Here is a 20,706-nt window from a genome sequence, read left to right as displayed (position 1 = left end):
AAGCTCCGCGTCGCAACTCCTCTCTAACGTAGTTTCTTTGGCGTAACTGTTCTGCTCTCTCCTGTCTTTCGTTTATTGGTCGCTTCGACTGCATTCGAAAATCCAGGACAAGAGACAGAGTCATTAGCAATCCGAGAACTTCTCTAACTCTCTCTCCACTATAGCGCTGCAAACCACCAGCCCCACACTGTTATACCCACACCTAACGCGCTCCGTTGATTTTGATCGTTCGTCGCACGTATAATACCCATCGTGTCTTAAATGAGCGCTGTGCAGCTCTTAATGTCTCACTCTCTCAGCCTACTCATCCTTTTTACTCGCCTAAATCGTGCCCGCCTGGGTATGACTCAGCCCCTGGTTAGGCTCACTAATTTAATGAGGTACTCCTCCATGTCTTCGTTTGTTTCCTCTTCAAGAGTTACTCTCTTCACACGTCCGCCTCATCGCGCCCTCTCCTCGCACCGTGAGCTCTCAGCAGTCCATACGCGTGTCGGCCCTCAGCTCGTAAATAGCGTGAGAGGTGTTCACTACAGCACTCGATTATCCACTATCCAATCGCCACACTCTCTCCTTGATAGATCCGCCGATCCATCGCGTCAGCTCTCTGGATTCCCTCCTCCCATCCGCCGAACGTGCAACGACAGTCTCCCTGGATGACGCAACATAGCACTCTGTCCTCGCACACTCTGGTCTAGGATACTACAGTTGCTGTCATCTCGGTCTCTTCTTTATCAACACTCAACCGTAATGGCCGACTGATCTAACAAGATAAATCTAATCACACTGCCCCTCCCTTCTGCTAATATCCACTCTCTCTCGTACAAATTAGAATCTTCTACGACCCCAGATTATCATTCACCTCTGCACTGCATACTCCTGCAGCATCCTAATTTAGGCTTTAATGTTCTCTCTCATTGCTGATTGAATAGAACTATATTATCCTCAACGCCGTCAGCATACATTGAGACTAACAATAGATAGTAACATAAGCGATAATACATCATGCTCCTCACCATCCCTCGCGCCAACTAAGCGAATGCCCTCGTCGGTCGACCGCGTCACCGATACTCATGCCTATCTTCGTAACCCCGCGGTGATCGCCCACCTTACAACACTGTTCTTAGTCACTATCCCTAACTCCTATATTCTCACCTCACTACTTTTATGGCAAGAGTCAGTCTCAAGCTCTTGTTACTCTCTGATTACTCCTTACTGTCTTCCGCTCTTCACAGCGCTAAGCTCTGAGCCGTCTCATTGCGGCGTAAGCCTTGTATCAGTTAACTGTCCCTCAGTCTAGACTGCGTAGAGCAAGTGTCCTGGATATCGGCACCAGCGCATTTCCTGTGCTAGTACTGTCCACTAGCTGAGCCCTTAGAGCAGCGATCACCTAATAGTCCTGCGTCTCACAAACGCGCATAGTGTATGGCACATAGTTCCACACTCCACTAGCGCGACTTTATGAAATCTCGCGCTGCACTACATGATCTATCAAAGTATCGAAACATCAATTTATGAATCTCTCCAGAGCGTGCCTTTCTAGGCCAATCTAACCATATGGAACCAAAGTGCGTGATGTTCATAACACAAGGGCCCCTCCATACCTGCTTGGTACCTCATCCGTCACCTCTCCCATCCCTCTACAATCATCTATCACACGGGCTCGCACTCCTCGCATTACTAGCTCCTTAGTCTTCTCTCTCTATAGGACCACACGAGGCGAGTTGACAACCTTCACCTTAGTCTGCTCACGTGCTCCCTCTCCGCGGTCCTTCATCTCCTTAAATACTCCCTATTACGGTTCTTTACCTTCTGACAGTTCTGGAGCAACGCCCGTTTACTGGGCACTCACTGTCATCTGGCTCCTTTCTCTCTAGGTTCACGTCCAATGCGGTGGTGGCCGCTCTCAAGCCTCTATCACTCAGAGACATCGACCCAGTGCATCGACTATGGCTCAGACTCCTATGGCCAACCTCACTTCTTCTCTCCATCGTGTTCACCATGCGTGCACCACTCTTACACTCCGACTGCGCGGGGTACTCACCCTATCGATTTCTGATCTGCATCACATTGTGTCGGATACCCTTCTAGCCATACCTATTCTCATACACGCGGCACGACAGAGAGGTATACAGTCTACCTTTTCTCCCTGCGCTCCTCTACCTCCTCCTCTCCTCTCACTGTGCGATCTGCTTCGCTGTGGAAGTCGACATAATGTGTATCTAGACTCGCAGACCCTATCCAGTCTCTCCGCTCTACATCACTCATATTCTCCCAAAATCCCTGTCGGAGCAGTCAGAGGTGACAGCAACATCCATCCAGCACCTCGAGCAATAATTCACTCTCACACACCTAACAGCACCTCTCCTCACGCTTCTGCACCGAACCCACACTAGAATCGTTCTGTCTCCTCCCTCGACAGTCTCACGCCCTCGCGCTCCAGCCTCGAGAGACATCCCTCTCTGCATCAGAATTCCGTGCTTATACAGAGCATGGCAAGGCTGGCTTATGTCAACCACTAAGCAAATGTGACTTGCTGTACCGCTACTCCTTCACCATAACGGATCAAGCACTACTTATGCTCCCTACAATTCCCTATATCTGCTATACTTCCTCTACATGGCGTCATACCACTAACACTTCCGACCGCCGGCGCGTGCGGTCGCTGCGTCCTCGTTTGCAATCCTAGCACACTGAGGACCCAGCAGAGCTTCAGTGCCTCGCTCCTCTGCTGCCAATCCTCCTCAAGTCCAGTCCTGGCAGCTCTACCAGACGAGTCGCTAACTATCTCCAGAGCTCAACCGTCTCATGATCCGCATCTCTCGATAACCATGGCGAAACTCATCCGACAACGACTTACACCTCTTGTCTCTCGAAACCTGCAAAGATAAGCTGAGACGAAACGACAGTAACCAAACCACCCTATTCAGTAGAACAGATATGGTACGGTGTAAAAAACCCTCCTATAAGTGTCATGATTTTTCGTAAACCTCTATCAGACGCACTGAACTTTGGCTACTTTATTATCCTCCACATCTAGATATCAGCCTCGCACTCCTTTCATCCCTATATGTGTACCTCTGCACGCACGCTAGACATTAAGATGCGCAGTCATGTGTTATCGATCATAAGTAACTCCTCGTGCTTGTTTAACATCAAAGAAACAATCATGCGTAATATAAATATCCCTCCACACAACTCTCCGTCGGTCTCTTAACCCGAATTTTTCTGCGTGTGCTGATACGAGTTCTTAGGTTATCAGTTGCGATTATATTGTAGTGTGCTTCATCTACCCTGTGTTTCATTTCCACAACATCCCGCATGACGCGAGATACTTCTCAACTCTAAAACGGCACGATCAACGATTCTCACTCGCTTTGCCCATTGACGTCTCTCCAAGTATTGCCGATTAAAGAGATGATGTGACCTTCACTCGCACTCACCAGCCAGCTGAGATTCGTTAATTATAAATTAATTGTAATAACTCATTTCTTTGGTTCCTTTACACTCTACAATTTATTTTTTTTTTCTTTTTAAATCCGCCTTTTATGACGAATTCATATATCTGACTCTGTCGCCAAGTATCTCACTACTCCTTCCTCATGCTCTCTCTCTCCCAGTTTTTTCCGTATCTCGCCATTACACCACCTCATCGATAACTCACCCCTCTTCCACTGGCCCATCTGCGACTCCTCTCTCGTCTTTCCTGCTAGAAATTGACTATCAGTATTACTACGGAGTATCGCAATTCCACACTTGAGCATCTCTCCACCTCATCAATCTGACTCTTCTATCGTCTCTCCACTCTTGTCACCTACCAGACACAGTACAGCCGCCTGCCTGCTGTGTCTTCCTGGGGAGTTACCCGGTCCACCACCACCGCACCCACCTCAGACAACTCTCCTCACATACTATAATATGTGAACGAAACCCAAGATTGTAACAACACTACGTTCACTGTCCTGACACGCACACGAACACTCCGCGAGCTCCTGGCGATGTTTGTCAAAACCGCCGCACCCGCTGACATCGCCACCCACTCTACTACACATCAAAGCACGCTGAGCCTGCAATGAGGGTTCTTAAGCCACAAACCACCTGCGTTCCTCCAGTCCGTGCCACACTGCCTCCTCGGTACAGGGTTCAGTGTGTTCTTCTGCTGCCCGCCTTCTGCGTGTCACGCTCGCGCGGCCCAGACGCTCACCATATCTTAGACCCAGAAAGCTATGCTTGTCTTATTCATGATTCTGCCGCATACTATATACGTAGACTATTTTTCTCTCTCTCTCTTAGCCGCCACTACGCACCTCAGCATCTCCCGGCAATCCTCTCTCTGTCGCCTGCCTGCGCCGGTATCCACGAAACATGCGATCTAACGCGTCCCCTACGGCCATATTACCCCAGTCGGTAAGGTTAAACCCCCTTCTACTGTAATTCAAGCTTCTTCTCATTCCATGGCTCAGGGCCCACCTCATCGGATAAGCGGGAAGCTCTCACGCTCTCTCGCTTCGTCTCTACTCTCCTGTGCATTTCCACTGTGATGCTATAGCAAACACTTTCTTTCTGACTCTCTCAGTAGTCACCTACAACAGTCACAATCCCTCACTGATACCCCATACGTAGTGTTTTATATAAACTCTGACGATTGAGATGAGCTGCGCTACTCCGCTGTGTCACTCATCTCACACAAAAATATTAAACATATCGCCCCGTGCATTCAACGCTGCCACTCCACTCACTCTCTGCTCTCACATTTACACGTTTAATGACATATAAGCCTCATGAGTTCATTTTTTATTTATAGGCAGTAAGATCTGTGTGTGTGCTGCCCCCCCCCCCCCCTAACTTATCGGCATCCTGAACCCAATGCAACATAATAATGGTTAACTAAGACTTATCGCTGAGTCAGCGTAGCTCGCTCGCCCCCCCTTCTCCCCCGACTAGCAGTTCCCCTCCTCGCCTCGCTACAGCAGATCTGTCCCAATCCTTAACGTACCGGCGTGCCTGCTGCGTGTTCGCGCGCGCTTCTCAACCACACCCTCAAAATGTGCGCTCCTGAAGGTCGAATCGCTCACGGATCCCGTCGACGACCTTGCGCTATGCGCGATGTCACAGCAAGTGCCTATCACTCAGGTTGCTCTCCATTCCTCTCTGTTCTCTGCATGCTCTCTCCGTACTCACACGCACTCACACGACTCTCGACACAACGTGCTCGCGACCAGCTTCAGACACACGCTCCACCACTCGCACTTTCCGAGCCGCCCTCCTCACTGGCCTCCTCAACAGAGTAGGTTATCATTTATTCATCGTCTCTGAGAGAGCGAGAGAACTATCTAAGCCATATCACACACGCTCACCAACCAACGCATGAGTTATCAAGAGCTCTCTCAAAATTCAAGTCTCACTCGACCGGTTCCTATAGCATAATCTATTCTATGTGACGTATAAGTGGTTTCTATTATAATGTTCACTCGCTCCTTGTAACTCTACATCTCAAGTTCCTCACACTGAGCTCTACACTCTCTTAAAACATCAGCAGTATATATTAGAATGACCTGAGCGGCACACCTGCCACGCTGATGGTCAGCAGTTCACCCAGCCACCTGCCACCCACCACACCTCGTGAGAGCTAACAGGAACCACTGGTTACTTTAGCAGCTCCGTGCGGACAAGATTTTCGTATCCCTCTCTGATACCACGCAACCGCGTCCTTCGCCGCTACCTCTACACTCAACTCATCGCACAAACTTCCTGAGTCTTCACGTCTTCACAGCTAAGCTAGGGATAAATACATAACTTAATTCGCACACATCAATCCAATTCGTCCTCTTCCTGGCTCTCTCACTCTTATTCATTTTATGTGCTGTCACGTTACTTATTTCCATTCTAACCGCTCACTCTCTCACTCACCGCGTAACAATGTATATGATAACACAGACTGTTCACGTTCTTCGTTATTGTCATCCCACCTCACACCCACCTCGTCTCGGTTCAGTCCTACCTCGCAGCTACCACACATCCGCAAACCTAACATCTCTCTATGCTCCTGCGCTCGCATCTAAGGCGTCCTAAGGTATTAATGCTGCTTTAACAGATCTATGAGTGGCGAGTGCCGGGCGGTGGTGGCACACGCCTTTAATCCCAGCACTCGGGAGGCAGAGGCAGGCGGATCTCTGTGAGTTCGAGGCCAGCCTGGTCTACAGAGTGAGATCCAGGAAAGGCGCAAAGCTACACAGAGAAACCCTGTCTCGAAAAACCAAAAAAAAAAAAAAAAAAAAAAGATATAGTGGGAGAAGCCCAGCCGTGATGGCGTACACCTTTAATCCCAGCACTCGGGAGGCAAGGCAGGAGCATCTCTGTGAGCTTGGCCTACAGAGTGAGTTCCAGGAAAGGCACAAAGGTACACAGAGAAACCCTGTCTCGGAAAGCCAAAAAATAAAAAATAAAAAAATAAAGATAGTGGGAGATCCTCACGTGTGGCATGGTGGGAGAGCACCAAAAAATTCTTGGTTTTGTTTTTTGAAATGAAATTTTATTTCCTTCTTTTCCTCTCCTCCCTCAAACCCTTCCCATGCACACACACCCCTGGTCTCTTTCAAATTCAAGGCCTCTGGTCTCTTTTTCTTTTATTGTTTTATTTACACACACACACACATCACATCACATAAGTGTGGGGATGTGTTGTATACCCTAATAAACTTATCTGAGGATCAGTGGACAGAGCCAGCCATTAGATTAGACACAGAGGTCAGGCAGTGGTGGCACACACCTTTAATCTCAGCACTTGAGATCTCATGCCTTTGCTTGGGAAGTACACGCACGCACGCACGCACGCACGCACGCACGCACGCACGCACGCACACACGCCTTTAATCCCATGAAGTGACATGGTGGGTGGAGAACGGTCTATAAGGCTGAGGAGACAGGAACTAAGCAGCAGTTCAACTGAGACCCTCAGTGGTGAGGACTCAGAGGCTTTCAGTCTGAGGATTCATGGAAACAGGATCAGCTGAGGAGTTGGCGAGGTGAGGTTGGCTGTGGCTTGTTCTGTTTCTCTGATCTTTCAGCTTTCACCCCAATATCTGGCCTTGGGTTTTTTATTAAAAGACCTTTTAAAATTCTTGTTACACATAAGATAATAGCAAATGGTTAGGTACTCAGTAGCCAGGAGACTGTTCAGCACAGTTAGTTGTCTATATGGTCATTTCACATACCCTTCTGTTGGCACAGGAGGTTGATCTGTGGGAATTTTAAAGCAAGATGCTGCTCAATATGCTTGATTCTGTCTCTGTGCCAGAGTCTACCTAGCAAAGGAACCATATGGATCTGCCAGTACAGTGTTTGACCATTTGGACCTTAAAAATGATCAGTTTCATATGGATCAACCTTATAGAGAGATCTGAGCAGACATATAGAAATTACCAAGAATTTTCTAGTGGGTGCTGTGAATATAGGTGTTTGTAGTTTTTAATTTGAGTTTTCAGGGTCAAATGTATACTTGACTGTATAGGTTGGTGATTCCCAAATAAACTTAGTATGACTATTATTTACATTAATCATAATAGATTTGATCTTAGAAACCTTATTTTTGCATTTGCCATAATTAATATCAGCATTTTCTATCTTCCTTGAGTGTGAACAACCCGTAACAGTTCCTTTTCCTTTTCTTTGAAGAGGTTAGTGGTCAGCTACGTGTACAAGAGCCTGATGACATTTGGAGGGTGTCAAGACAATTTCATGGTAGTCATCAACACTCATTCAAAAGACAGACCGACAGAGAAGTTACTTTTTGCTATGGCAAAACCCAAGGTGAGTGGAACCCTTTCTGCCAGCTTTTCAACTGCCTGCCCCTTCATGGGGAGATACTTCTTGCACAGAGTGGTCCAGATGGAAACGGGCATGACTTAACCAACTCTGAGCTCAAATCCCAGCTTACTTGGTCTGAGTTCGATTTTCTTTTGCTAACATGGCATGAGACTACTTACTTCTTTTAGCTTAAGAACTAAGTGAAAGCCAGGCATGGTGGGGCACCTCTTTAATCCCAGCACTCAAGAGGAGGAGGCAGGGGGATGCCTGTGAGTTGGAAGCCAGTCTGGTCTACAGAGTGAGTTCCAGAACAGCCAGTGCTACAGAGAGATCCTGTCTCAAAAGAAAGAACTAAGTGAGATTTTCCAATATGGGCCAATTTCTGGTGAGGAGAAGTTTCAAAAGTAGTGGTCATCTGCCAGCATTCAGGATGGAGTAGGATCGGGAGGGGTGGAGTTCGGGGTAGCCTGGGCTACTTAAGATCCCTGTCTCAAAAGAATGCAGAGAGTCATGGAGTTATTGTGAGGTGCATCACATGGTCTTATCTACTTGGGGTTATTTGTCTTATGGGCTTTAAAAAGCAGAGTTTTATAGTTAAGAGGTACTTGTTCCTTTGTTATAATTAACAAACTATATAGTTTCAACATCTCTAAGTAAAGCAACTTTTCAAAAGATTGCATTCTAAACACGTAATTCAGGTTCCAGGCTGTAGCTCAGTGGTGGAATCCTTGTTTAACATGAATGAGACCCTGGGGTTCACGGCCCAGTACTGAAAAAAAAAAAAATCTAATTTTAATAAAAAGGATGAGAAATTGCGTTTCCTAAAACTTACAAATTAAAAAAAAAATGTTTTATTACATTTATTTGTTACATGTGTATCTCTGAGTGCATGCCACAGCACATGTATGGAAGTCAGAGGACAACTTGGGGGAGTCAGTTCCCAACTTCTACCACCATGTGAGTCCTAGGGATCTGAATCTAGGCCCCGGCTCAGCAGCAAGAACCTTTACCCACCCCGCCATTTCTGACTAGTTCTGTGCTTCTAGTGAGAGCAGTTAACCACAGAGTCCAAGAGATCGTGGTAGCTTCAGCGTTTTAGTTTTAATAGGATTGAAACGACACACGGAAGTTATTAATGCTGACCGTTACAGTTCCCGGCATCGTCAATAAGCTTGTCTGAGCTTTGAGATTCATTCCTGCTGCTAACTGAAGTAACAGAAAAATTTGATGGTGCCAGGCACGCTAAAACTTTAGTGTGATCTACACCAGTGGTTCTCAACCTTCCTGATGCTGTGACCCTTTCATACAGTTCACGTTGTGGTGACCCCTCACTCCAAACACATTATTTCCATGCTACTTCATAACTGTAATTTTGCTATAGTTATGAACTGTAATGAGTGGCTGATATGCGACCCCGAAAGGAGTCGCGACCCACAGGTTGAGAACCTTTCATCTAAAGAGAAGGGCATGGTGGCAGGCTGGGCAGATGCAACTGAAATCGCCCATGGACTGCGGAGAGAACGTCTCAAGAGCCTGACAGGATGGGTTTTTCTCCTTTTCAGATTCTTGAAATCACCCTTCTGATTGCCAGTTACATCAACAACTTCTATCAGCAGAAGGCAGCCCTCCACCACCTCTCTGCTCCGGCACTGCTCTCAGCCAAGACCCAGGAGCCCCACGCCAGGGCCATGGGAAGCCAGCCCCTCCTGCTGAACAGCAGGCCCACCAAAGGGCCCACCTTGCTCTGAAAGCTCCGAGTCTGGACCTTCACTCCTCGGTCATGAAGTAACCACATCCACTACTAACAAGTGTCTTACGCACTGCCAGACAGCCCGGCGCGCACCCCAGCCCCCCAGACGTTAGCAGTCACGGGTTACTCTCTTAACTGACCCCTAAATATGCAGATAACAATAAAGCCTAACGTGCCAGCATACTCATCGTGTCCTAGACACAGATGCCCACCCCATCTCCTCCCTCCTTGGCCATCAGACTTTGGGGCAGTAAGGCTTCTCATCTTTTGCTTTTACATACCCTGGCGATCTTTTGGGAGAGAGAGTCCAAACTCTCGTTTGGTAAACCAGCTGACTGTCTGGAAAAACTCACTGCCAAAAAATTGTAAGTACTGGAATGAAATGTGCCTTTAGCTTACGAAGTGATTTGGAAAAGAGTGAGGTTCAGTGTAAGAATCAGCTGTGGGAACATATGCCGGGGGTAGATTCTTAAGAGTAAGTCAGTGCAATAAATCTCCTGAGTCCATGAGGCCTTACATGAGGAGACAGGTGGGCGCTAACTAGAGCCTCCCCTGCGGTATTACAAAGTGTGGACTCTGCGGCCTCTGCAGATCACTGGAGTGTGGTATTTAAAATGAGGTAGTAAGTCCTGGCACTCCTGCCCATCAGCACAGCATAAGATCACTGAAATAGCGCCCCATGTTTCACTGTGTTTAATGCTAGGTCACTTTGACCTTGCTTTATTAGAAAGAGTATCTTTGGAAACAAAGATGCTCCTTAAAGCTATATGCACCATCTTTTCTGATTAGAGTTTAAAAGTAAATTCCAGCCAGGCGGTGATGGTGCACGCCTTTAATTCCAGCACCCAGGAAGCAGAGGCTGGGGGAATCTCTGTGAGTTCCAGGCCAGCCTGGTGTGCAGAGTGAGTTCCAGGACAGCCACTGGACTATCACAGAGACCACACAGAGAACCCCTGTCTCAAAACAAAACAAAACAAAACAGAAGGGTAAATTCCAGAGTAAATTTTAATAGAAAATACTTAGGCCAAAGGAAGTAAATTTTTAGTTGAAATTGTCTCGGGATGCCTGTGTTTGTTAGTTATCCCATTGCTGTGGCAAATCCTTCACGGAAACAACCTAAGGGACACAGGATTATTTTTGCTGTTGAGAGGGTTCTAAGCAGTTGGGAAGAGCCCCATGGTGTCAGGAGCATATGACCTACAAGGTTTCTTCAGCCCATGGTGGATAGGAAGCCAGGAGTAAGGGAGGGGAGCAAGCAGGGACAGGTACAACTTCCAAAGCATGTCCCCAGGGGCTCACTTCCTCTGAGCGCCAGCTCTCAATCTTTCTACCACCTTTCAAGCCAGCGCCGCCCTCTTGGGGGCCGAGCGTCCAACACATCTGGGAACATTTCATAGTTAAGTCATAACAGCGACATAAGCGGCCGATGCAGTCCAAGCTTTGTCAAAGAAATGGAATGAGTATTCATGGGAAAAACGAAACTGTGATAAGATAGGAAATTCTATTATAAAGATGTCTAACTGTAATAGTCATAAACACAAGTCTACCTAATTTTATTTATGTGTAGAATATTTGTATTTATTTTTAGACATATATTTATCACCGTGTGTGCCATTATTTTTTAAACCAATTTGAGAAAAATGCTAGCTGCCCGGTTAATCTGTTGGCAGAGTCCTGGTATTTTCCTCTTTGCTGCTTCTTCCTGTGGCAATGTCCTGTCCTCACACTAAACCTTTTAAATGTGTTTTGCCCTTAGGAGCAAAGTCAAGAAGCAAACGCATTGCTCGAGTCATATTGGACTCACTTGGTAATGACAAGGATATTTTTACCCCATAGAAATGGGTTTCCAGTGGCTGGTTACCCTTCCATCTTTAGAGCCACAACCACTCACCCAATGAACAGGTTCCTTTTTTAGAATAAATGATTAACCATTTGGGGGTGACTCTCAGAGTGTTTTTGACCAGGATAAAGTAGCGTTTTTGAGTGCCCATAAAAGAACTTAATAATGATTAGTGGGCGAGCTTTATTCATTCACCATCTGGTGAGCAGTCCCATACGCCCCCATCCCGAGATTTCAAAGTAGTGAGTGCTTAGCATAAACCATGGTGCCTTAGACATTATGCTTGTTTTTGACAGAGCAGAAATGAAATATTTTGATGGAAAGAAGTCAATTTTCTGTAACCAATGATGTGAAAATTTTATTTCCTGGGAAATTACTTATCTAGCCATTTTTTAAAATGCAAGTATATTATTATGATTGGTTACAGGAGAATAATGTTTCGTGTTTAATTGTAATATTTCTCACCTATCCTTTTCTTCCCTTTCAATCATAATAAATGATTTGCGAGACCCGCCTTCAACATCACCTTTTGAATAATCTTCCAGAAATACCTGATGTTTTCGTTGTCAAAGCCAAGGTGTGCGGTGGGGGAAGTGGTCGCTGTCGCCGCCTCATACATTCAATCTGTCTTCGGTGTGGCTTTGTTTCATTCACACGAAAGAAAGCTGTTTAGACAAGTTGTAATTTTTACACGTGCGCATATGGATACATATAGACTATGTAAAGAGACAAATAGAAATGTGTGATTTTCCAATAAACCCCTTTATTTCATTTAAGCGAGTTCAAAAGATTATGTTCTAAAAACCAATTTAAGATAATCTGTAACACGCGCCTTAAAAGTCAAATACTGCCATTCCTTACAAATGAGTTTAACTCAATTTACAGGAGACATTAGCCATAACTTACAAAGAGACTCTGTCCCAATTTTGACTAAGTGCTTTCCATAGAGAAAAATACGACCAGGTTCCTAGAACAATTCACTTTTAACTGTTAATTGAGCTGCAATAGAATCCTGAAGAACTAACCATCATGGTTACCTGTATTTCTTCAGTAAAGGCTTTCGGTGTCTCCGGAATGTCAGTTTTCCCATGTGCTGCCTCTCGGCTGCCACAAAATCTGCACTCACCCCGGCCCTCAGCTGATTTCTGTGGGGCTGAGGCTTGGGCAGTAGGGACATGAGGAGACACAGAAGCCCAGAGCACCCCAGTTCCCTTTTCTCTAAAAGAAGAAAGCGATTTACAGCCAGAAGAGAAACCTTTTATCCCCTTGAAACTCCAAATTAAGCCTGGAGGAGGCGGCGGCGGCGGCGGCGGCGGCGGCGGCGGCGGCACACGCCTTTAATCCCTGCACTCGGGAGGCTGAGACAGGCCAATCACTGAGTTCGAGGCCAGCGTGGTCTATGGAGGTGTTCCAGGACAGCCAGGGATATACAGAGAAACCCTGTATTGAAAAACAAAACAAACAAAAGAACCCCCAAATGAAGCTAAATTCACACCTAGATAGCAGGGTGACCGGAAATGGTTCCCAGTTTTCAGGTGGTATCAAGGTGTTGTGGGTCATTTAACTTAGAAGGTGGGCGCTACAGCAAAACTGATAGGCCAGTGCAGGAAGCTGGCGCGGGATGAGATGCCACTTGCTCCAAACTGTGCCGTATTTGCCAAATGTGACTTCACCTATATCGAAAATAGTGACGCTGCTCCTGGGAGCTGGGGGCTGTCATCCACACTGATGCCACGTCGCCTATTCCACGTAAGGTAACTCTTGTGGCCCTTATCCAATGGTCTGTCTTAGCATAGTGGCCTGTCTAGATGCTCATTCAAATCCACGATGCCCTCTAAACCTGCCTTTCTTCCTCTGTGCCATCAACACCTCGTTAACAGGATTTTCCATTCATCTGCTACTCCCGCTGTCTACTAGAGCATAGGCTTGGGTCTTGGGAAAGCAGAGAAGTTTGGGGTATTCTAACTTCTAAAATTCAACGTGAACTAACTCAGGAAACAATGAGAAAATTCACCCCTCTCATCTTCATTACAAAGATCCTAGGATGCCTCAAATAACTAAATGAAGTCATAAGAAAAGGACACAGAGGGATCTTGGGAAAACCCTGGGGACCTGTACCAGGACTGTCTGTTCAGACCACTGTGTCTGCTTCGTGTTCTTGAACTCCATTTAGCAGAACATATGGTAATTTTTCCAAAGGGAATGACCTGCTTTTTCCAATCATAATTTGAAAGATCCCAGGGAAGGACTCTGATTAACCCAATTCATATTTCATGTTTATGCCAAACCAACTCAGCATTGGATGAATGCCAAAAGAAACCATGAAAACAAATCTGCATGGTGCAATAATGTGCAGCCAGCAAGGCTCGGTCCGACGCATTTCTAACTGATACATGGAAATACATGCTTAAAATCCAGATTTTAGCCACAGCACAGCATTAACTCCAAGAAGAAGAATTAGATGAGAGACGACAAAATGCTGAATGTTTATTTCTTCTGGGATAAACATTTCCCCCATTGTCTTCTCTCCCACTTTTCTTTTTGTCTTTTTTTTTTTTTTTTTTTTTTTTTTTGGTGGGGGGTGGTTTGAGACAGGGTTTCTCTGTGTAGTTTTGGTGCCTGTCCTGGATTTTGCTCTGTAGACCAGGCTGTCCTCGAACTCACAGAGATCTGCCTGGCTCTGCCTCCTGAGTGCTGGGATTAAAGGTATGTGCCACCACCGCCCAGCTCTTTCTCTTTTTCTTAAGTGCTAGGGACTCAATACAAGGCTTTTCATATGCTAGGCATGAATTCTATAACCGAGCCACATCTCCTGTTTCTCTCTCTCTCTCTCTCTCTCTCTCTCTCTCTCTCTCTCTCTCTCTCTCTCTCTCTCTCTCCTCTCTCCCCTCTCTCTCCTGTATACTATTTTTTCCCCTGCCAGAAACATTGAAAACAAAGGGAAGGTAAAAACGCTGTCACTTTCCTGGCTGTTGTTAACAGTCTCCATATGGTCTTCTAAGTTCCCAAAAAATCCTCCACACAGCTGCAAAAAATTATCGCACTGAAACACAAGACCAGTCAGAGCATGCCCACTCTAGAATCTTCCGTGCTTCTTACAGGCAGTGCAAGTGAACCCAGACTGCAAGACCTTTTCCAGCAGTCTAACCTACCTGCCTTGTGCTTCCACCTCAGCTCCGGGGACTCTTTCTTTCTTTCTTTCTTTCTTTCTTTCTTTTTCTTTCTTTTTCTTTCTTTCTCTTTCTTTCTTTCTTTTCTGTCTTTCAAGACAGGGTTTCTCCTCTGTGTGTAGTTTTGGTACCTCTCCTGGATCTCGCTCTGTAGCCCAGGCTGGCCTCGAACTCACAGAGATCCGCCTGGCTCTGCCTCCCGAGTGCTGGGATCAAAGGCGTGCGCCACCACGGCACGGCCTCCATGGGCGCTTTCTATGCTTCCAGACAGTTCACAACTCTCCAGTTTCCGCATGTGCCTGTAGCCTGCTGAGCGGCAGCCCATACCATGCAGGAGGCGGTGTAAACCTGTTCCTCTGTCCAACCTTGAAATCCTTGAGCCTTCTTGAAGTGATGCTGAAGGGGGCTCAGATCTTCTTGTCTTGTTTTTCTTTCTATTATTGTGATAAAGACCATGACCAAAAGCCAACTGGGGAGGAAAGGGTTTATTTGAATAAATATCCGAATCACTGTCCATTACTGATGGAAGTCAGGGCAGGAACTCAAGTATGGCAGGACCTGAGGCAGGAAATAAAGCAGAGACCACCAAGGAATGTTGCTTACTGCCTTGCTCTCCATGGCTTGCTCAATTTACTTTTTTGTTGTTGTTGCTATTGTTGTTTGTTTTTCGAGACAGGGTTTCTCTGTGTAGTTTTGGTGCCTGTCCTGGAACTCACTCTGTAGACCAGGCTGGCCTAGAACTCACAGAAATCCGCCTGCCTCTGCCTCCCGAGTGCTGGGATTAAAGGTGTGCACCACCACCACCCGGCTGTTTACTTTCTCATACCACTGAGTACCACCTGCCCATGGATGGCACTATCCATGGTGGGCTCGGTCCTCTCACATCACAATCATAAATCAAGAAAATGCTCCCCAGAGACCCCTCTAATGTGTTAATCTGATGAAGACAATCTTTCAACTAAGGTTCCCTCCTTACGGATGGTTCCAGCTTCTGTCAAGTTGCTAAGAATCTAACCAGTACACTGTGTGACTGTGGTGGTTTAAGAAAGAGATGTCCTCCACCGTCTTGGGCATTTAAACGGTTGGTGTCCAGTAGGCAAGGAGCGCTGTTTGGAAAGGTTTGGGAGGTGCAGCCTTGGTGGAGGAAGAAATGACTCTGAGAGCTGGCTTGGAGAGTTTAAAGACTCCCACCGCGCCTAGTTCGCACTCTGCTTTGTGCTTTTGGTGTCAGGCATGAGCTCTTAGCTTTCTGTTCCCACTGCTGCCCCGGCTGCTTGTTGCCATGCTTTTTCCTGCCGTTATGGAATCTAACCCTCTGGGACTCTAAGCCAATGCAAACCCATTCTTCTGTAAGTTGCCTTGGTCATGGTGTTTTATCCTCCAAGAAAAGTAACGCACTTGGGAACAAGAAGGTCAAGTATGAATCCTCTGAAGAAATAAAGGAGGAAAAGAGAACTCAGTCACCCATCAGGTCAACTGAATCCACCTTGAGTTAATGCTGGTGATTGGGGTCTGGACAGACCACCCCAGATCTTCCTGGTTACCGAACTCCTTCCTCCAACCACCAATCCTGGTTATCTAAAACAGTCATAGTCTTGGAGTGCTAGCGGTGATGTGCCCGGTACGCACTAGCACTTACTAAAAGCTGTCACTGTTGTTATCAATACTCACCTGGCTTCCTAAAGCACACACAGGGACTCTAAGCCCCAGAACCCAAGTCATTACAGCAACAATGGTAGTTTACAAGCCACAGGCTGGCTAGCACCAGAATGTACAAGCCAATTCAGCGAGGGATATACCATCATCTTTGGAACCATCCTTCCTCCACTGGACGATTTTCGGTTTACCCCCTTCCCATGGTGCAACTGTGGCCTTTCCTAGTTCCACGATGCACCGCACTGTTGAGCAGATTTAGCTCCCAAAGACTTTATCTGAAATGAAGGCTCTTTTCTTTTGCCAACATCTTGCTTCATTTCCAGGAATATGCTCCTTGCGTCTCTTTACTCAAATCCATCAACGGGGCTGAGGGTGTGTAACTCAGGTAAAGCGCTCGCCGCCTGGCGTGCAGGAGGCCTGGAGTTTAATCTTCTGCATACTAGGAACTGAATCTAGGTCCATCTTGCTTCAAATCCCATCTTCTTAAACACCACGCCTTAGAAACTGAGCCCAAAGGCAGAGGTCTGGAGAGAATTTCCTTCAAATATTCAGGGATCTTAGGCCTGGATCTATTCAACATTCAGAAGAGGCCCAATATCAAACCTGCCACAAATGTTTCGACTAGTTCTTCAGGCATGGGTATTTCTGTACCTCTTCTCCAATAGCTTGCTTACCTTGAATTATGATTACAATTATTTGTGTACATCTGTTTTAAAGGCTGAGTTCTTATCTCATTTCTTACTCTATAGTACAGGGCTTTGTATATGGAAATAGTCTATATACTTTTTGTGGGGATTCCTGTAAACAGGGGTTCCTATAAAGAGCTCCCAAAGTTCAAACAAATATAGTCCACCTTCATAAAGTAAATTAATTATGTAGGAGAGGCACACATTTCATTGACTTTAAATAAATAGTGTACTGTTTCCTAAAACATTGTACAGCCAAACGTTCAGAAAGCTGGGGGAAAGTTGCACGCCTTGTTTTGATTTTAATTACTGAATTTGTTTTATTCTATTATTAGATTATTATTATTATATAATTATTAATTACTGAATAACAATTTAACATTGTTTCAGCTTCTATTCCCAAATCATGGCAATGTGACAGAGGAGGGGAGTTAAAGATGAGAGGGCAGAGGCCCTTGACATACAGTTGGCACTCAATAGAAATAAAAACAAGGGCTGGAGAGATGGCTCAGAGGTTAAGAGCACTGTTTGCTCTTGCAAAGGTCCTGAGTTCAATTCCCAGCAACCACATGCCACATGAAGGCTCACAACCATCTGTAATGAGATCTGGCGCCCTCTTCTGGCCTGCAGGGATATATGCAGGCAGAACATAATAAATCTTTTTTAAAAAAAGAAGAAGAAGAAAGAAATAAAAACAAAACAAAATACCCAAAAACCTTCAAGTCCTAACCTTTTGATTCCAGACGCACAAGGACGCTCACCATACCTTCCCTCTGGCATCCTAGGGGTTGATGCTGAAAAGTGAAACGCAAACAGAATGTCGAGAACTACATTTCCCATGAGGCATCTCCTCGGCACGCAATCCCCCCCCCGCCACGACGTCGCTGCCATGACAACTGAGGAGCCTGCATTCTCTGGCCCAACTAGGAGCTTACTGGCCTCCGGGGTCAGGGCTGTTTCCCACGCGGAGCCCAGGACATCTGGGCTGCACAGCCACCATGCCCAGGTATTGCTGCCCGGCCCGCGGGCCGCTCACGACCTTCCTTCTTTCCCACCTGGACATAGAAGGGGCACGGAAGGGTGGCGCGGAGGTACCCAGCCCTGGCGCTGTGGGTGGGAGACTGTGGGTTTAGACCGCAGCAGAACAGCGCCTCCGCTCCCAGCTCCCCCGACAGGCCTAGAGCTTGAGGATTCTGTCACAAACAAGTGCAAAAGTCAGCGATTGGGAAAACTCATCAACTCCATCCATTCGCTGATTGCATAGATGTTTCTTGAGATGCCACTTGCCCTGGCAGGCTGGAGGGTAGGCGGCGGTGATCCGGACCACAAAGCCTCCTCCCCAGGGCCCCCTGCCTCTCAGTGCGGGACTTCTCTACTTGAGATATGCAAAGTGCTGCGCCTCCTTGAAGGTGGAGGGTTGGAGGTATTGATGGCTTGTGAAATACATTTGAACTCTTCATCTCTACAAGGTCCCTTTAAAGTGTCTGAACCTCCAAATGGCCTACAAGGAAGTCAGGGAGAGGGCCAGGGATCTTTCGCCCCCTTCTGGATCAGAGGCGGTTGAGTTTATGAAGTTCAGGACTGGACGCTTTGCATCACGTTCTCATTGGTTAACGAAGTGAAGCTATGGATACAGTGTTTTTTTTTTTTTTTTTTTTTTTTTTTTTTTTTTTTTTTTTGTGTTTTGTGTGTGTGTGTGTGTGTGTAGGCAAGGCCGATGGAAGAACCCTTTCCTTTTACTGGGTACTTGAGAAACACAATCACACTTTGAAGGGATGGTGTGTAAACAGAGCAAGCCGATGGAGACAGAATTCCTGGGGGCTGGCCTATGAAATAAAATAGCTCAGTGCAACATTTTCGGGGTTTCTATTTTGACTTTGTTTTCCTGTTTTGACATCATTAAAACATTCCTGTTTTGTTTGGAGGTTCTGGGAGTTGAACCCACAGACTCGTGCATGTTAGGCAGGCACGTTACCACTTAACTATATCGTCAGCCCTGTTTCGGGTTCTTGTCTAGTAATAATTATAGACTATAAATGGCTTTTGTAGTTTAAAAGGCCAGTGCCTAAAACAAAATGAGCAGGGACTTGGTAACAATTACTGTGGCCCCAAAAGCAGATCCTCCTCCTCCTCCTCCTCCTCCTCTCTTCTTTTTTAATTGGCACTCCAGAGATGAAGAAACAGATTTGAGCTCGAGGATTAGCCCAGAGGTTTGCATATTTTAGTTCCTCAACAAATATTTGCTTAGGACTGCAAAGGTGGCTCAGTGGATCAAGTAAGTGCTTGATGTTCAAGCCTGAGGATCAGAGGTTGATAAAAAGCCAGGGGCAGGATAGGTGCCTGGAAACTCGGGACTCTGGGGAGGGGTTGAAGGCGGGAGGACTGCTGGAGCTTCCTGGCCAGCTAGTCTACCCAAGAAGGGCAATCGGATGCATGCATGCATTCTCTCTGCTCTGGACTGTGGGCGTGACTAGCTGTGGCACACTCCTGCTGCCCTGAGTTACCTGCTGGCCACCATGACTCGTGGAACTGTGAGGCAGATAAAGCCTTGCTTTGTCGGCGTGTTTGATCACAGCGGTGGAAGGGAAGCGAGGCTAGTCTGCTTATCCGTTTCAGTTTGCTTCACGAACCATTTCCAGGTGAAGGGTGCTAGAAAGATACTTCAGGGTTTTACCTGGTTATTGACTCCAGGAAATCGTATTTTATAAACCTGACGGAAATAAAATTTCTCTGCTGGAAATGACCATTGCTAAGAAGCCCTTCTGTTTCTCTGGCTTTTGTTTGTCTCTGTCTCGTGCAGTGACACTCTCTGGGAAATCGCAAAGGCTGAAGTAGAGAAGAAGACAAGCCAGGGCAGTGAAGGGAATGGGGCCGAGATCGGAGAAAAATCCGTCTTCTTCCTTGGCAGTAAAAATGGGGTAAGACTTTAATATTCTCCCATTATTGAAATAACTTAGCAATCATTGACAAATTTTACTTTAATACTTTGGTAAAATTTACAGATTTTCAACTCTTTGATCAGATGTTCACTCTGAATTAGCATAAATTAGAAAGGGCTTACCACTGACCTAGGAAAAGTTATAACCGTGAACAAAATGTTAGAAAGACCCTTAACTATTTTTATTTCATAATTTGAAGTATGTGGGACTGGAGAGATGGCTCAGTGGTTTAAGAGCACTGGCTGCTCTTCCAGAGGACCCAGGTTCAATTCCCAGCACCCACATGGCAACTCATAACTGCCTGTAGCTCCAGTTCCAGGGGATCTGACACCTTCACACACACATACATGCAGGCAAAACATGAACGCACGTGAAATAAAAATAAATAAATTTTTAAAAAAGAAAGATAATTTGAAGTATTCAGGTCTTCTTTTTGATTGCATGTAAAGGCCAGGATCCACTTAACATGTCTGAGTCAACACCTAAGTCAGTGAGTCAGCATCCTAACAACAGTCACGCCGTGGACTCAGTGACTTCACTTGTAGGAGTCTCTATGAAGGGATAATTGAATTGTGTTAATGATGCTTATCAAAGACTTAGTTTGTTTTGGGAAATGTGGGGGAGATGAGGTGGTAGTGCCCATTCTCTGTAAGGTCACTTGACGAAGTGTACTGAAACTGTGGGTTGTGGCCACACAGCAAGAACAGATGCTTCGTGTCCACCACAGAATCCTGTGTGCAAGGCAGGCCTGCTAGCGCCACTGTCCACGAAAGGTCAAGGCTTGTGAGCTGCCGGATGCTGGAATCCATGTAGCATCATACTCTGTGCTATTTGGAGTTCGCGTTACTATTCATTCTCCGTG

General features: G+C 46.3%; 2 protein-coding genes across 2 annotated transcripts in view; both read left to right on the top strand.

The window, feature by feature from the left end:
- The window catches only part of Plekhh2 (pleckstrin homology, MyTH4 and FERM domain containing H2), a 106,798-nt gene extending 97,062 nt beyond the window's left edge, over window positions 1-9,736 (top strand). Inside the window, exons 28-35 of the mRNA XM_037198004.1 lie at window positions 300-340; window positions 417-504; window positions 1,875-2,071; window positions 3,277-3,396; window positions 3,618-3,736; window positions 4,291-4,404; window positions 7,636-7,806; window positions 9,366-9,736. Of these exons, the coding sequence (XP_037053899.1) occupies window positions 300-340; window positions 417-504; window positions 1,875-2,071; window positions 3,277-3,396; window positions 3,618-3,736; window positions 4,291-4,404; window positions 7,636-7,806; window positions 9,366-9,551 (1,036 nt within the window). The 3' untranslated portion in view covers window positions 9,552-9,736. The remainder of the gene's footprint in view (window positions 1-299; window positions 341-416; window positions 505-1,874; window positions 2,072-3,276; window positions 3,397-3,617; window positions 3,737-4,290; window positions 4,405-7,635; window positions 7,807-9,365) is intronic.
- An 8,048-nt stretch (window positions 9,737-17,784) lies between these two features.
- The window catches only part of Dync2li1 (dynein cytoplasmic 2 light intermediate chain 1), a 36,087-nt gene continuing 33,165 nt past the window's right edge, over window positions 17,785-20,706 (top strand). Inside the window, exons 1-2 of the mRNA XM_028892599.2 lie at window positions 17,785-17,911; window positions 19,706-19,823. Coding sequence (XP_028748432.1) covers window positions 17,904-17,911; window positions 19,706-19,823 — 126 coding nt within the window. The 5' untranslated portion in view covers window positions 17,785-17,903. The remainder of the gene's footprint in view (window positions 17,912-19,705; window positions 19,824-20,706) is intronic.

This window comes from Peromyscus leucopus, chromosome 22 (assembly GCF_004664715.2).
Source record: "Peromyscus leucopus breed LL Stock chromosome 22, UCI_PerLeu_2.1, whole genome shotgun sequence".
In the NCBI taxonomy this organism is placed as follows: Eukaryota; Metazoa; Chordata; class Mammalia; order Rodentia; family Cricetidae; genus Peromyscus; species Peromyscus leucopus.
This window is presented reverse-complemented; position numbering and strand designations above follow the sequence as displayed.